The sequence below is a fragment of the Morone saxatilis genome, unplaced genomic scaffold (assembly GCF_004916995.1).
Source record: "Morone saxatilis isolate NCDOM2014 unplaced genomic scaffold, NCSU_SB_2.0 Contig12, whole genome shotgun sequence".
NCBI classification, from domain to species: domain Eukaryota; kingdom Metazoa; phylum Chordata; class Actinopteri; family Moronidae; genus Morone; species Morone saxatilis.
The window spans coordinates 18,442,215-18,459,806 of record NW_023339674.1 but is presented as its reverse complement, the minus strand read 5'-3'; the positions used below and the strand labels follow the sequence as shown (position 1 = coordinate 18,459,806).

Below are 17,592 nucleotides of genomic sequence, written 5' to 3'. Positions count from 1 at the left end.
TTGTAGAGTTAGTATAATATGTACTTTTAAGTTATTTCCCCCCATTTTCTAATGATGTTCCATAATACAGTCCAATACAGTAGAATTATACTATCTTCAGGCATCAGTCTGTGTTTTAACTGCATGTAAAGCAGTGTTTGGGTGACTTCAAGAGACTGTAAAAGGACTGAAAAGGTACAGCAAGGCTTGGAAACAACAAAATGTGACTCACTGGTTTGTTATTTTGCCTATTTTAGATGCCCAGCTAAATAAGAACAGAAGCATCTGGTACAGCAACAATGACATGTATCTAGTCTGTGATGGATGACTAGTATCACTATTAGAAAAAGAAGCAACTTTGAAATAGCTACTAATCAGGGCCATAGCAACCATTGAGGACGCTGAGGTCGTGTCCTCAGTATTTTTTGTGGGCTTTTGGGGTGAGTCATATTCCTTAATTAAAAATGTATGTGTAGTGGACCGATTTCAGTATCTTAAGACTTAATATTGCACATTTAGCTTTACTAAAAAAGCAAATGTGAATTTATTACACTATATACACATTTCTCATCATCATACGTGGAGCACATTCAAATGTGAAAAATTCCCATATTGAGTCATTGTCTGGTGTCTCACATAGGCAATCTGTAAGATTATATTTACAAAAAACATGTGAAACACATTTAGGTATAATGTGGAGAAAAAAATAATTTCACATGTTGTAAGGCTAAATTTAAAAAGAAAATACTTTTAGGCCAACAAAAATACATAAACAAACGAAATTTAAAAAGGTATTTATCCACCACCCAATTTAATTTATATTTTAAGTGGTGAAGGCTTAATATAACTAAAGAACACAACAAATAAGATGAGATGAGAAATACATTCATTCGTTAATTAATGAAAAATTGGGGGGGTTTAGACGCGTGACCTCAGTATTTCTTCAAATCCTGGCTATGGCCCTGTTAAAAACATCTCCACCGTTGCTTGGGATGTACTGTACTGACACTACTGGATAAGAGACACTGATCTGCCCCAGAACTGTACAGGCGAGTCTCTTCGGACTCAAAAAAATTATAAATGTACTGTTCTGGCTGTATATGTCAACATATGACAAACACAACAGGAACTAAGCTAACTACTGGGATAACATGCTGGATTTTCTGAGATGACCTTCATATGTTTGTGCATGCTTCTGTCAGACTGCTTCTCACATTCAACAACCCACAGCTAATAGATTAGAAAGCTGTATAGGAAAAAAAATGCATTGTGTCTCATCTAGTCTCTGATTCTTGGTCCTTAGTTCAGTCGTGAAATAATAATATACGTTTTGAGTCATTTAATGCATTATAGCAGCCGTAGGAATGCCAGATGTCACTAGCAGAAAATTCATTAATTTTGTACACAATAGTAAATGGTTATTACATACTGCCTCTCTGTCAAGTCTTGCTAACATTTTCTCAAGGCTGTTGCTAATAGAACATTTAATATATTTAAAACATTTTGTACTCTTTAACTGTTTGAAGTTGATGTTTATCGTTATTGACGACTTTTTGTGTTGGATTGTAGTCATACTGTTAAAAAAAGAAAGGGAAAAAGTAATCGTATTCAAGTCCATATTCAGCTCATTTTGTATGGTATTACTACTGGGTATTGAAACATGTGTGATCCACTTATCATAAACAGCTTTCAGCTATAGGCCAGTAATAGAGGTTTGTATATGGCCAAAGTTTCAAAACAAACAAGTCTTTAGATTCATTACAGCAAAGTAAAATCATTTGAGTGCCTTGGTCCATGCTGAGTTTGGTTAACTTCAATAAAAATGTGGATAAATCACGAGTCATGGTTCACTCCCTCGTGCTAGCGAGCCTTTTTTAAATCATCAAGTGCAAAAATGGCATCCTAATCTTGTCTTGTGCATGGCACTGATTGTTAAGGGTTGGTAACATCTCCATCAGAGCTCTCCGCCTTAATCCCCCTCCTCATCATAATCACAACAAAACTCACAGCAGGAGAGGCGTTGATGTGGAGGATCTCCCCGTGTCTGATGAAAGGTCTGCGGTTATGAACTATGCAACCGAGCATCAAGGTCATTTACACACAGACGAGCCCTCCAGTGGCACAGGAGGCCACTCTGTCTTTTCAGTGAACAGAAAGGAGAGTCGGGAATGAATAGTGGCTGTTTGGGGTGAATAAAGGCCAACCTTTCAGCCTGTCATAATGTGAGATTACTGTGACGGGGTACATGTTTGGTCAGAATGGTGTGAAGTCAAACTGTAGTTCAGCTCCAAAGGTCTGGGTGCAGCACACAGATATCAGTATGGGGGGTCTTGCAGTACTGTTGCCATGCAAATGTCTTTGTCCTCGGCTGTGCACCCTGAGGGATTGTTATGTTTTGAAAAGTAAAGACTCCTTGTATTTGTTCTCCTTTTGCTGCTGTTGTATTTAAACTGTAAAATATACTACTTTTTCCTTTCTTTCTTGCCTAGAGTTAGATATTCGTAGATATCACGTCTGTAAACTGAATATGAAGCTATCAGCAGCAGCCGGCTAACTTAGCTTAGCACAAAGACTGGAAACAGGAGGAACGCCAACCGGCAGAGGCAATACAGTCTGGCACATAAACCCCCCATGAAACTGTGAATTGTTTCTTTTTTTACAGGCTAGCAAGTAAGCAGTTTCCAGTGTTTCCAGTCTTTGTGCTAAGCCAACTTAGCCAGCTGTTGTTTGTAGCTTCATTCTTAGCACACAACCTTGAGAGTGGTACCAATCCGCTCATCTCACTCTCAGCAAGAAAGCAAATAACCATAATTACCAAAATGATCAACTTTTCCCTCAAGTTTATACTAACAATGTTGATACAACATGCAATATATGTGATATTTATTTCAGCTTGCTTGCTTTCTTGTTATAAGATAGACTGCTATATGTAAAAATACTATATAGCAGTGCAGAATACAGTGCATTCCAGCTATACAGGTGTCTCTGAACATAATGTTATCCAACCGTCAGCTGGCACAGACACACTAAAACATGCACGGCACAGAGTAATCCCATTTTCTGCCTGTTCTCTCGATTGACTCGCCTCTTTGTCAGTGTGTCCTCCATCTTTTCTCCTGTACCTCTCCACTCTCCTCTTTTAACTGTCCAAGAATCTCTCCTTTCTTCTTGGCCTGAGGGTGCGACTGGCTGTTGGTGCCAGTTCCAGGGACACCAAATGGGAGCTGTAATTATCATTGCTCCACCACTGTCCTGTCAGTGCGCTCGCCAGCAAAACAAGAGGGATCCTTTGGAAGTCCTGATCAAAAGCTTTGGCCTTTGATCATGAAGCAAAAGGAAAAACCTAAACACTGTGCAAAATCAACGAGGAATGTCCCAAAGAGAGCCCCCGGAGAATGGAAATGACAGCCATCCAGAAGACATCCTCAGCTCCTCCTCTGCCATGATGTGTTGATGTCAGGGGCACAGGTGTTTGGGCTGTGTTTGATCTGATCGGTGTAAGCAGAAGACTGAGAGAGTGAGTCATGCAATGATGTTGTCGCTAAAGTGAGTCAGATAGCACCTGGTAGGCTGCACAGCAGGTGGTGTCTTTATGTTTCTGCGAAGGCCTCTTCACGATCAAAATTTGGTGGAAGCGTCTGCACACTTAAAAAAATCTAAAAAGTACAGTGCACCTCCGCATCAGCACTTCCATGAAAACGCCACTTGGATGACGGTATTCTCCCTGAGCCAATAAAAATAGTGTTTATAGAGAGAGTTACTTTGACTGCTTCGAAATTAATTTGCAGCTGAGTGACAGAAAAAAGTAATAATAGAAGCCCATTTTGAGGGCCTTAGCCAAAATCTACAGGGGCACAAGTCATGCTGCTTCAGCGACAACAAACCACAGCCTCTGGAACCTTTGAAACCCTGTGTGGTCATTTTCTCTCACAGTGACTGAAAAGAACTGTGGTGGGTGGGAAAGAAAAAAAGAGCCCCTCGCCACTCATAATACCAATCTTATGTATGTAGACGAAAATGGGAGGGATGGGAGGGGTTGGGGGGTGGCAGACGGACTAAGGCACAATTTTAAAGCGCTTATTGAATTGCCATTACAGCTCCTGAGACTAATTGTGGCTGTTGTGTGTCTCTCGGTGGCCTAGGGGGCTCTGGAGTGGCCCTGTATGCTCTTACTCAGTGGGGTTTTCAAACCGAGTGGCCCTGAAAGAGAACAGGACCACCGTAGATCAATGGCAAACCTTTCACTCTTTCACAGGCCCTCGCTAATCCTTCTCATTTGTCTGCCATTTGTTGAGGCACATTCACAGCTCCCTGAATTTAGGATTAGGCCTTGTTTTGTTACAAAAACAGCCCAAGTTATAATGCTGAATAGATGGACTAAAGGGTGGACGACAGATGAGTGTGTGTGTGTGAGTTTGCGAGCATGCGTACATGTGTATGGTTATCAGGTATACACTATGTTTATGACCAGATTCTTGAGAATGCAGAACTTTTTCAGGATTTTGTCTTAAATTCTCATTTCAGTGACAGTTGGTGCAAAAATGATAGTTCAAGGGATTTATTGCAGCTTTGTTCACACAGCAACTAAAAATGAGCAGAATCATGTATTAAGTGTCGTATATAGTATGACAATTTTGCCTTTATGTGTGACTAGAGGTGACAGTTTGAATTTTAGATTTCAAACCTTCTGTACACAAGTGGCTGTATCATTACCTTGTGTTCAGATGGAACACAAATTACAGAGGTGGCACATATAAGACACACTTATAAGGTCAATAAAAAGACCCAAGTGGGCAGGAATAGAGAAGAGGTTGGTGCTAAATGGGGGAAAGACAAGTCCTTACAAGTTGAAGGTGTTAAGGGTCGTGTAAACGCAGACTGAACAAATGGTCCAGTGGTCAAATCTGACAATGACACAGCAAAAGTTTGGATCACTTTGTCTGAATTCACCTCTAGAAAATGCATGCTACACAATTTAGCTCTGCTCAGACTCTCCAGAAATACCAAATATGTCATGCTGGATGAAAATATGCATTCAGTTATTTCTAAAAAAAAATCTAAACCTTTATGTGATGTAATGGCACAGTAATGTCTGAACTGAGTGTAATATGTTTTTTAATAATATATCCAATGACGTTTGAGCTACTTTAAAGAGAGATTAAAAGGTTTGCTGACCTGATGAGGGGCATCTTATTCATAAGCTGTATTTTCATATATCCTCTATTTCATGTAAGAGCAGAGACACTGTCCTGTGTCTCCTTTTGAAAATAAATATTTCATAAGAGAGAGGAAAAGCATGAACAAATTGATTCATCACAGTCAAATACCTGCAAAGGAAATACAATTTCATTAAAATTGCAATGATTCCCTTTGAAGCCTACAGTTTGTCCCCATTGTGCTCTGTCTGAACCTGAGAGTGCGCTCGGACAGTCTTGGCAGCCTGCAGCAGAGCCATCAGACTGAGGCCTTCTCATCACTGAGTGGATTAGTGTTCATGTCTGAAGCCACTTACTGGACATTAGACAGGGCTGCTGAGTGGCACATGCGCCACATTTCCCCTAAAGCCCTGCCATGCCACGCCGCAGGTATGTGGTGCCGACCGGCCAAACCCCATGTCAGGCATTCTCTGGATGCCTGCAGTCGTGCCAGACACCAGGGGACAAGGTGAGGAGATGGATGGAGGGATGATTGTGTGAATCAGAATGAGAGGAAAAGAAAGGAAAGTAAATAAGTGTAATCTAATATTGGATAAACAGAAAAGACTATTATATTAGTAGGATGTACCAAGGATGAACAATGAGAGAGAAAAAAGCCAATTTAAAAGAAAATAAAAATGATAATTAGTTGTCTTCTATAAGAGTTAGGTGAGAAAATAAATACCACTCTTGTGTTTGTACAGCAAATATGAAGCTACAGCCAGCAGGCGGTTGGCTTAACTTAAAATAAAGCCTGGACACGGGGGGGAAACAGCCTGGCTTTGTGCAAAGGTAAAAAATCCACCTATCAGAACTTCTAAAGCTCACATTGTATAATGTATAATAAGTCATACAAACTGGAGTGTAAAAACGGCAAGTTGTGGTTTTACTGGAGGTGGAGTTCCTGTAGTCCCATTGTCACCGTTAGGTTGCCAAGCAACGAGTGAAGGCTTGAGATGAAACAAATGCTATATAATGTGTTAATTGGTGAGCTTTAGAGGTGCTAGTAAGCAGAGCCAGCCTAGCACTTTCCCTCTGCTGTGTGCTACCCTAAGCTAATTAGCTACTGGCTGTAGCTTCAGTTTAGTGTACAGCGTGGTATCTGTCCTCTCATCTAACTCATAGTAAGACAATAAAATATCCTTACCATTATATAGCCCTTTACATTTGTTATTCTCTCGGAGCTCAAATGATTAAGTGTAAACAGCTTGCAAAATAACATGCAATTAACATTGTTATGTGCACTATGCAAGCAGAGGCCAGTATGAGGACACCCAATGCTACACTCATTGGGCTTTGGAGTAAAAAATGTTGTTTTCAAATGCGGTATGTCTGAACTGGAACAATTTTTCTGTAGGACTGGTGTGATCTTAGACTTAAGAGACCGGTAAGATCAACATCTTTTTATTTAGCTTCGGCTACTGATTGTGATATGATTAAAAAATGTTTTCACACAGACAATGTTACTTCTCCGTCTCACCAAGATGTTACAGCAGGAAGGGCAAACTTGCTTGCACATGTCCTGCAGAGACATACATCAAATACCGATCAGGCTAGAGAGCCACACTACTGTGACCAAAGCTTAGTAGGTATGTTTTTACTTACACGAGACCTGTGACTGGTAGACTGTTAACATGTAGGAAAATAATCATAAGCAATTAAAAATCTAACAGTATAACAAGAAGATTCCTGAAAAGGTGGTGGCGGCTTAAAGGGGCACAGACCATCTCCTATATAGGTAGGCTAGCTAAAGCAGGCCAGCCACATGTTGGCCAATGTCCCAGTCAACATCATGAGGTTGTCTTTGGCTGTTAGTGACTGGAAAAGACCAAAGTCAGAGCCGCTTCATGCAAAGCTTTAGCAGTGCCAAAGCCTATCCACCCTGCCCCTCAAGTCCCGCTGTGTGAAGTAATTCTTCATGCCAGTGAAACCAGACAGACTCTGTGTTCTGTCACTGCATGCATGGCGATATTTTTTCAACGCGGCACTTTTTTAACTTCAAAGATTAACAGGTGGATGTTCTTCCTTAAAAGCAAAGGATTTATACGTACAATGTCAAAATCTGCTTTCCTTTTCCTGTAAGGAGGTTTGAAATATTGGATTAAAACCTGTGGGCTGTATCAGATAATTAGTAAGACGTGCAAATTTCAGTTTCCTCTGCATGTTGAAAGAGAAAGAACTTGACACTGGCTGGAAAACGTAAGGACGTTATATCCACGCCAGCTGAGTCTGTACAGGAACAATCTTCCACTCAAATCCTGGCTACAACTAGGGATTAAGAAACTAACTGTAAGCAATGTTTATTTTGTTCTGTCCCATGGACGCATATGTAGACAGACTCTGGAACAGTAACAATGAAATTTAGACAGAAAGCATTCTAGCAAGACAGCTGTGTCTAGACAGATGTTTAATTGCAGGCCAAACTCAGGGGGCCTAAAGGACCAATGACAAAAACTGTCCTGGCGCGACACTTTTGAATATTATATGAAGGTTTGAAAATGATGGTGACACATTGCCTCTAAAAATCTTTCTTGTATTTAATAACTTGATGTTTCTATGTCTACAGAGCAGCTGTAGCAGTATTCATCACTTCTCTGACAGCATTTAAAAGACCAATGTGTAGGATTCAGTGGCATCTACCAGTAATGTTTCTGCTCCTCTTAATAAGGCATGAGTTCCCCTGAAAACTAAACAGAAGTTTTGGGGGCATCTTTATACTGTTTCTGCCATTTTTATTTATCTTCATCAGCATGGATTATGAATAAAATTAGGCTACTATGTATGTATGTCATTAACTTGTTATATATCAATTGTTCTAAGCAAGTAGGTCTACACACACTGCCTATGAATAATATATTAATTTTCTGCTATTAGACCCTCCTACATGTTAAACACTGGACCTTTAAAGGTTTTTTCTGCTCTAACACAGAGGCTGTCCACCACATTAGTAGAAGATGTCAAAGCCATCAAGGCAGAGTACATAATGATGACAATATGGAGAGCACAGAAAGATCAATTTGAACCCTACTGACATTTACATTAAAACAAAACTAACCACTTCTAAGATGGAAAACAAAACAATGTAGTAGCGGTTTAGCACCATGCAATGATCTCGCCCATCCTGCCGTGCACTCCCCCAGCCTCAGCACCAGACTCAGTGGCTGCAAACAGGAGAAGTCTAATTGATTAAGCTCTGAGGCTATGAGGTATTTTGTTTCATCCCTAAACCAGGAAGATTCAAAGAAGAGTTTATTGTTTTTGTAGATTTTAAGCATTTTTTAAAATCAAATCATGTAACTACACCACATAATCAGATATCAGGCCACTGTTTGCCGTTTAGATGTTGTACTGATGGGAAAATCTGCAGCAGGAGATGATTTTTAGTGCATACTTCCATGTCAGACCTATTTATACCTTCTTGTAATCTGGAAATTATAACATAATTTTTTTTTTATATCACTGTATTTATATATACATTATAAACAACAGCATGATCACAAACCCTGAGACACCATCCCATGTATTTATAGTGGGATGATGCTAACTGTTTTGTTTAAAATGAGGGACTTTAATGGACCACAGTTAGGGAGATTCATCAGACAGCTCAATTTGTGACCTTACATTAAATTTCCTCTGATGGAGAAGTGGCACCCTCTGATGGTCAAAAAGCAAAGTATTTGTCAAAGTCTTGTTGCAAACTCTGGCACTCTCTGAGAACTGAAAGTACAGCTGTCAGTGCTGAGATGATATATAGCCTACTGTATGTAATGCTACATTTGATAGTATCCAAATGTAGGAAGCAACTAACAACAAATTTAAGGTTTAACATTTAATACATTATTTAAAACAAGCCATTATAGGCAGAACATCCAAATAGCATAATGAAAGATAACTATGGAGGAAAAACCTTCTTACTGAGAGAACTGGGTCCAGGTGAGGTTTTACTCTAGTTTTGTATCTACTTATCAACAATTCATTTCCCTTGAGTCGAAAAACAAACTTGCCAGGAGAAAGATATGTGTATTATCTTACTGGACACTTTTGGGACCTCCTGCAAACACACTGTAGACAGATACATATGAACTTGTTAACCTATGAACATTTAGTAAATACTGCAATCTATAACCCATAAAACAATAACATATGTAGAGGGATGACAAGCCTCTTGTCTGGCTTGGACTAGATGATTTGAATGTACAGCAGAAAGGCATAACTGAGGTTGTTTCTCTAACTTAGACTGCTGGAGTGGTGCCCTCTTATGGTCAAAACGAAAAACTATTAAAGTATTTGGTTTGACCCCGGCCCTCTGTGCTGTGAACATGATGTAGGCTTCTTGACATGTTCAGTTCTGGTAAATGTAAAAATTAGCTGACTGAGTAATATGCTTCTTTAGACTGCTGTCAAGTTGTGATAAAATAAGTTAATCTCACAACTATGACCTGATACTAGAATCTGTAGTTTCTGTTGCTCATCTTGTTTTCAAAAGCAAACCCACACCAGCACAAAGCTCACAACCAGAAAGTAAATCCACAGCAAAGAACCTTCATTCTAAATCTGTTTTCTCCCTTTATTACATGTATTAATATCACTGAAAGGCATTGACAGTGTCAGATGCAAAAGGGAAAATGAAGAGGAGAAGTGCAAATACAAAAATCAACACAGGATGTGACTAAAATCAAGGTAACAACCACAGGGTCGCTCAGCATGCAAACTGCCCAAAGGTGACAGATTTAGTTTGTTGCCTTCAATATGCACGCTCTGCACAAGTTCTTGCTTTTTCATGTTCTGACATGTTTCGGAGGAAACGGTAAGATTACCAAATCTGATTATTATTCTCCAGTTTACAAATGAGGCATTCATTAATTTAAAATGCCTCTTTGTCTTTTTAGCGCTTAGGAGTGAAATCATAAATGGTAAAAAGACCAAGCTGAAGTCGATGCAGTATATGGCCTCGGTGCAGAACAAGCATGGCTACCATATATGTGGAGGATTCCTCATCAGTGAAGACTTTGTACTCACTGCTGCGCACTGTAAAGATATGTGAGTTGCTTTTCCTCTTCTAGCTATCTTTGATTCACCTATAAATGAAAACAATTTGCCAATTTCTCAATCATTATTCATGCAGGAATCCTACAAGTGTTGTTCTTGGAACCCACAGTCTGAGGAGGGTTGATGATAAAACAATGAGATACGGTGTGAAGATGTGCAAACACCCATCTTATGTGAAACCTGTGTTTGGGAATGACATCATGCTTCTCAAAGTAGGTAGATTCAACTTCATAATCCCAGGTGACAGATGAACCTTCACGACTAAATTATGTGCATTTAGTAGTCAGTAAAATAAAACACGTCTTGATTTTATATCAGCTAAATGTAGCTTACAAGTTAATATTTTGTGAGGATAATGGAGCATAAATTGCTTTACTACCACTCAATACTCATATATATCCTACTAGTGTGCATTTTTGTAACCTGAGAGGTACGCAACACTAAATACTGAACATACTGGATCCATGCAACACTCAAACCTCACAGCAAAATCAGCAGTTCCATCTTCCAGCAATCATTTGTTAATTTGAAGTCTGACTGAGAAAATTAAGCCTGGCCAGTTTGTAACTTTTACTTTCTCATTTTATGTCTCCAGCTGTCTAGGAAAGTTCCCCTGGGCAAAAAATCACTAATTAAGACAATTCAACTTCCAAGCCGCAAAATTCACCTTAAAGAAAACAAAACATGTGTTGTAGCTGGATGGGGTTTCACAAGAACTGGTGGTGGAAATGTTAATGACCTGCAAGAGGTGAATGTTCCTATCATTAACCTGGAAAAGTGTCAGAAGAAATGGGGTATTGACCTTCCTGCCAATGTTATCTGTGCAGGGGGATATGGCACAAAGAAAGGATTCTGTCAGGTACGTTTTCTGTCCATTCATAAAAATGCCAACTGGTTTGTCATTCTAAAATATTATAAAATTTCTTAAATAACAAATAAAGCAACGAGGCTTCTCCTCTTTTCACAGGGCGATTCTGGTGGCCCTCTGGTGTGCGGGAAGGTGGCAGTTGGTGTTGTTTCCTTTAACAACAAGAATAACTGTGACTACCCAGAATACCCCAACATCTATACAGACATATCAGCATGTCTTGCCTGGATAATTGACACCCTCAATAAAAAGAACTGTTAAATGTAACAATGATACATTTTAAAAAAAAATTTGTGACCAAATTTTGATTGTATTGTTTTGTGGATGCGTTGCTTTGTCTAAGTCACTTGCTTTGTTAAGATGTGTTTCCTTCTGTGACACCTTTGAAAAAAAAAGTTATACTTTGATTTTTGACCATGTTGTCTCCTGTCGCTCTCCTATCACTGCTTGAAGTGCAGAGATTCTGACCTCTGCCTGCACTATAAGCTGGGGCTTTATAGCTAATACCAAGCTGGGTACTGGGGGCAGCACAAATTTGTTCCTTGTGTTTATGGTATGTTTGCATAAAACCTGTATATATTAAAAAGATATGTTTTTATGGCCCTTCACTTTAAACATGTTTAGCTATATGACTAACTATGCTGTGACCGTGGGAACATCAATGCTCAAATCTGCAGCTTGAAATTGCGGTTTATGCGGTTTGTCAAAATTGTCACAAATTTGAAGAAACAGTTTGGGGTTGTGGGTCGTTTTACATCGATCCAAACCAAAGAACATTGGTGGTGTGTCTGTGTTTTTCGCCTAATGCGCTTATCATACTAAAGCTAATTTGATGTGGTGTAGTAGTCTGCACAAAAAGGTCCAGAAGTGACATAGCTGCAAAATGAAACTAAATGAAGAATTAGATGAATAGTGGTGACTAGGTCTGTTTTAAATTCATGAAGATGATTGTATCACTATTGTCTATAAAATAACTGTGTGAGTGTGAAATAAACTGAGTTTGACTTTTGTTTGAAGACTATGACACTTTGTCTAAGGCATTTAACCCTCTAAATAAAAACTGTTAGTGTATAGTTAGTGTTTTGCATACATCAACTTTAGCTTACAGAAACAGAAGGCTGTATGCATCACCAGTAAAATCTAACTACAAGACCAATAATACAATAACTGCAATATTTCATCCAAATGATGCAACCATACTACATAGCTAAGCCATTCTTCATCCGTTTCCTTTTCCCTTCTTTCAAAACTTTCTCATAATGTTCTTGTTATGTAGTAATGCCTCCTCCAGCATATATTCCTTTTTCATTTAATAAACATACTTGTTTGAGCCAACCTACAGTATCCACAGTCAGTAAACACACGTCACTCACAAACAGATGTTCCAATGCGGTTAAGTGACACAGACAGAGGAGACATAATGCTCCTTCAGACTTCTAGCTGCCAGTCAATGATCACATGACTTTACAGAATTAGTTTCATAATTGTGAAAATGCAGACACTCAAACCTGAAGCTGGAAACTGTGGTTTCTGTTACTCATTTAGTTTTTTGCAGTGACAAAAGCCAGCAGCAACAACAGCCCAAAGGTCACAACTAAAAAGCAGATCCATAACAAAGATTTTTTTTTTCACTTAAATTAATTTGACTAAAGTTCACTTAAGCTTAATTTGTTAAATGGTATCCAAACAGTCAGAGAAGAAATAACAAAATACATAGGTTGATTAAAGTCCCATAGATATAAAAAGGAAAAATTAAAACACTGAGTGAAATTGAGAATAAACGGCTTAATATTACAGGCTGTGTTAAACTTGTCACATACTGATAATGTACGTGCTTACGTGCTTCAGGTTGCAGAAGCAGCTGAACCACAGGCTTTATATTTACTGTAACAATGGCCACACTGCATGATGCCTCATTTGACCACTTACCACATGCACTCAGCAATTTAAGTTAATTAAAGGTTACACCGACACACAGAGGATGCTTCTAAAGAAGTCAAAGTGAAGCTAATGAAAACCACAGGGTCGCTTACGGAGCAAACTTGCTGTATAAAAGGGTCGACGTGACACCCCAAAGAGGCTCAACAGGTTGAGTCTGCTGGCAGCATGATGCATGCTCTGAATACGTTTCTGCTGTTCCATCTTCTGACATGTCTGGGACCTAACGGTAAGATTACCAAATCTGGTTATGAGTTTCAGGCATGGGCCCTGCAAGTAGTGCAGCAAGGGGTGCTGCAGCACCCCCTAAAGACCATTAGTTCAAGAAAATGTTTAAAATTATTTTGACTTTCACAATTTTTAATGGGGAGTTCACACTGGCATTTATGGCAGGAATATGGTTTCACCTTATTTTTTATGCGTTTTATTTTGTAAAAAGTTGTACAATTTGTGTAAAATATTGTTAATAGTAGCATATAAATGATCCTGGCCTCTAATGCAAAAACCATAAATGTCATGCATTTAGCATTTAGTGTGATGCCTATATAGACTGACTTTCTCCCAGCACCCCCAACTGACTTCCAGCATCCCTGGTCTCAGGTCTACAAGTGCTATATTAATTCATCCTTTTCTTCCCTCTTATTTATACAGCACTTGGGAGTGAAATCATAAATGGTAAAAATGCCCCAGAGGCATTAATGCTGTATATGGCCTCGGTGCAGAACAACATGGGTGATCATATATGTGGAGGATTCCTCATCAGTGAAGACTTTGTACTCACTGCTGCGCACTGCATCCGCTCGTGAGTTACCTTTCATCCTTCAGCGATCTTTGATTCATGTGGTTAGAGATCAGTCAGTTTTAACACTTTCATTTACCCCTCGATTATCATTTGTTCAGGAATCCCACAAGTGTTGTCCTTGGCACCCACAATCTCAAGAAGGTTGATAATAGAACAATGAGATACAATGTGAAGACATGCAAGCATCCATCTTTTGAAAATGTAGGACTAGGTAACGACATCATGCTCCTCAAAGTAAGTACATACTTAATCAGTCTCTAATCAGCCTCAGTCTCTGGTGGAATCATTTAACTTGGTCTGAGGAAAGATAAGAAGTATGCTATAAATCTTTTCTAGTTTTTAATTTTCTTTTTGTGTTTTTATGTGCCTCCAGTTGTCCAAGAAAGCTCGACTGAACAAGAGAGTAAAACCGATTCGACTTCCAAAGACTGCGATTAAAATAAAAGATAACGCAAAGTGCCGTGTGACTGGATGGGGTTTCACAAGAACTGGAGGTGAAGTTACTAAGGAGCTACAAGTGGTGGATGTGCCTTTTGTCAACCTGACGGTCTGTAAGAGAAAATGGAATAGTTTAAATGAACTTCCTGACAATGTGATCTGTGCTGGTGGGTATGGCACAAAGAATGGATTCTGTAAGGTACGTTTTCTGTCTGTTCATAGGAAATGTCATCTAGTTTCTAGAAAGAAAATGAATAAACAAATGAAGCTTCTTCCTCCTTACAGGGTGATTCTGGTGGTCCTCTGGTGTGCGGCGGGGAGGCTGTTGGTATTGTGTCTTTCAACATGAGGAGCGACTGCGATTACCCAAATGTACCCAACGTCTATACGAACATATCGAAATACCTTAAATGGATCAAAGATATTCTCAAGAAAAAGAATTGTTAAATGTAACAATTAAGCATATTGTAATGTGCTGGCTCCTCGGTACTGGAATAGCTTTCCACTCAGCATCAGGCTGCTGACGCTGTCGCTGCCTTTCAGTCATAAAACTCCCTTTTACAAAATGCCCATTCTTAACAAATGACATACTTTCTTGTTTTTCTGATATGTGTTCTGTAAATAAACTATTATTATTGTTGTGGGGGTATTTGCTGTATTTAAGTTGCTCTATCAGTGTTTGTTCTTTATCTGAAATGCAAAATAAAGTTGTCAAATGTCAAATACTATTTCCTGTGGTTATATTGTTCATCAGAAGAGAGAAACTGTGTTTAAAAAACTCTCTGTATAGCGTTTTCTCTCTGTATAGGGTAAGTTTGATGTAGAAAACACAATTCCTGGTTTCCCTTAAAAAGCTTCATAGCTGATGTATATTGAAGTCAAACGTGCAATACCTTAAAGCAAAACAAAAACAAAAAACAAAACAACTAATAAAATAAACCTGCATGATTGTTAAAACCAGCATTTATTTGAACAACCATGCAAGATGTATCACTATTGATTTGCCCTACCTGTGTGTGTTTTGTTGCATATTTGTTGATGGGCAGATGGGCAGATGGTTATGTTTGCATATACCAGCATCCCCAGTCAATGTGATTTTAATGTCAATTAAACCTAATTTGGATTCTGGTTAAATAAAACATTAACAGGCCGAGTTATAATAACTGTTAGCTATCCATTAATGATGAAAGTAATTTAACTAGAGCACATGTTTCATAACTCACTGTGAGAACGTTGATGCTCAAACCTGAGTCTGGAAACTGTGGTTCCTGTGGTTCATCTAGTTTGTCACAGAATTCAAACACATGTTTCAGTGGGCTTTGTCAAGTAGATCCACACCAAAGAGTATTGGCATTGCATCTGTGTTCACTTGATGTGGCTGAGTATCCTCAAAGAATCAGAGGAAGTGGCCCACAAGATGGAATGGACACTGTCAGTCTCTGTACTTTTAAACTTTCAGTTTCTGGCTTTGTGTGTCACCAGCTGTCTCAGCAAGAAAGTGCAAGCAATTCAACTTACAAAAAGTTGCAAACATGTGGGGCGCACGGTGGCTCAGCTGGTAGATTGCGCACCCATGTAGTCCTTACCGCAGCGGTCCGGGTTTGAGTCCAACCTGTGGGGGAAAAGAAAGCGTCTTAAATACAAAATTTGAAATGAAAATAAAATCTTACTCTATCCCAAGTTTTTATTTTTTACCTTATTATTTTAGTGTTTTTTAATTTTTTTTTTATTGTTCTCTCTTTGTAAGTCCTGATTTTTAGAGCCTGAAGCATTTATCTTTTGTCTTTATGATGGACACACTAGCAGCCACACACTGAACTGGAGCACACAAGTCATTTTCATTTGTTTCATTTACTATAGGTTTTTGCACATTATTCAAAGTGTGTACGTAGTTTTCTTTGAGTTACTGGTTCCTGGGGGTTGCTGCTTGTCAACAAAAGGAGTCTGGATTGAATCAGACCTGCTCAATGGTCTGCTTAAACTGGACTGCACCATGTTCTCCTGCATCATGGGGAGGTGTTTTCTAGTTTGACTTTTGTTGTTACTTTTTTGACAATTATGCTTTTGATATTATAGTTTCATTGTTTTTTATAGTTAATATTATGTAGTGGCTGATCAGCCACTATATGTTTCTCCCATGTCTCAGTTTTTAAAGTCAGTTTAAAGTCTGTTAAGTTATTATAGCCTGGGTTAAGTTTAGTTGACCTCTTTTGGGCCCAGAACCTTGTTGGATATTTTGTTAATTGGTTGGTTTACCTCTTGACTCCATTAAAAAAATTATAATTTTTTTTCCAGTATACATTGGTTCTTCAGTGTATCTAAGAGAAGAGCTGGTGAAATGGTGAATGAATTTAAAGTAAGGACTTTATTAATCTTCTTACAGGCTGTTGAGGCATGAGTAAGTTGTATTGTGTTGTAAGCATAAAGATCAGGCAAAGATAATAGCTGCTTTGCAGAAAGGATGTGGCTGAAAGTCAAGATAAAATATTTGAAAATCAGGGTCAGCTACTGAGAAAACCACTGTGTATTTCACATGTAGCGTGTCCTGCTGGCATAATGCATGCTCTGCACTCATTTCAGCTTTTTCATGTTCTGAATGCGTCACTGCTGCTGTATTTCAAAAGACAAATAGCTGCAGTGACTTCTACATTAAAGTACTGTAGTGTTAAGTAATATTCATAAACGATGAGAAAAAGGCCCAGGATAAATTAAATCAAGAGGCTGACAGTGTCCTAAATACAAAACGATAAATTACATGAAATGGAAGAGGAGCAATGGATTAATGTGATAGACTGACTGCTACAGTGAACTCCTCACATACTGATCACTTTATGTGCTTCAGGCTGTTGATGCAACAGATAACTCAAGTAAACAATATAATGCAACGATAACACAAGTTGCAAATCTGCATTGCAAAAAGGATGTGGTTAGACGTGAAGAAGTAAGTAAGCCGTAGATGCTCTCTGCATTCACTCTTACAATTTTCCAACCAAGTTAAATGCAGGCTCTGTTCTGGTCAATTAAAACATTAATACACTCAGTAATGATGCTCCTTTAGACCACTTGCTGTCATTTTTGCTCAAAACTGTGGTTTCATAAAAGATGAGAAAAGGCCCAGGATAAACTAAATCAAGAGGCTGACAGTGTCCTTAATACGAAATTACATGAAATAGAAGAAGAGGAGCAATGGATTAATGTGACAGACAAATGCTACAGTGAACTCCTCACATACTGATCACATAATGTGCTTCAGGCTGTTGATGCAACAGATGACTCAAGTAAACAATATAATGCAAAGATGTACAAGCTGTAAATTTGCATTG

At 38.8% G+C, this 17,592-nt stretch overlaps 2 protein-coding genes across 2 annotated transcripts in view; both read left to right on the top strand.

The window, feature by feature from the left end:
• Positions 1-9,923: 9,923 nt before the first annotated feature.
• Positions 9,924-17,592, top strand: part of LOC118322091 (serine protease 53-like) — a 12,335-nt gene continuing 4,666 nt past the window's right edge. Inside the window, exons 1-9 of the mRNA XM_035653673.1 lie at positions 9,924-9,981; positions 10,064-10,214; positions 10,300-10,435; positions 10,819-11,082; positions 11,191-11,347; positions 13,681-13,831; positions 13,930-14,065; positions 14,205-14,468; positions 14,555-14,641. Coding sequence (XP_035509566.1) covers positions 9,924-9,981; positions 10,064-10,214; positions 10,300-10,435; positions 10,819-11,082; positions 11,191-11,347; positions 13,681-13,831; positions 13,930-14,065; positions 14,205-14,468; positions 14,555-14,641 — 1,404 coding nt within the window. The remainder of the gene's footprint in view (positions 9,982-10,063; positions 10,215-10,299; positions 10,436-10,818; positions 11,083-11,190; positions 11,348-13,680; positions 13,832-13,929; positions 14,066-14,204; positions 14,469-14,554; positions 14,642-17,592) is intronic.
• LOC118321361 (duodenase-1-like) lies at positions 13,185-14,902 on the top strand. The gene is made up of 5 exons (XM_035652626.1): positions 13,185-13,258; positions 13,681-13,831; positions 13,930-14,065; positions 14,205-14,468; positions 14,555-14,902. The coding sequence occupies exons 1-5, from the start codon at positions 13,198-13,200 to the stop codon at positions 14,714-14,716; spliced, it is 774 nt and encodes a 257-aa protein (XP_035508519.1). The 5' UTR covers positions 13,185-13,197; the 3' UTR covers positions 14,717-14,902.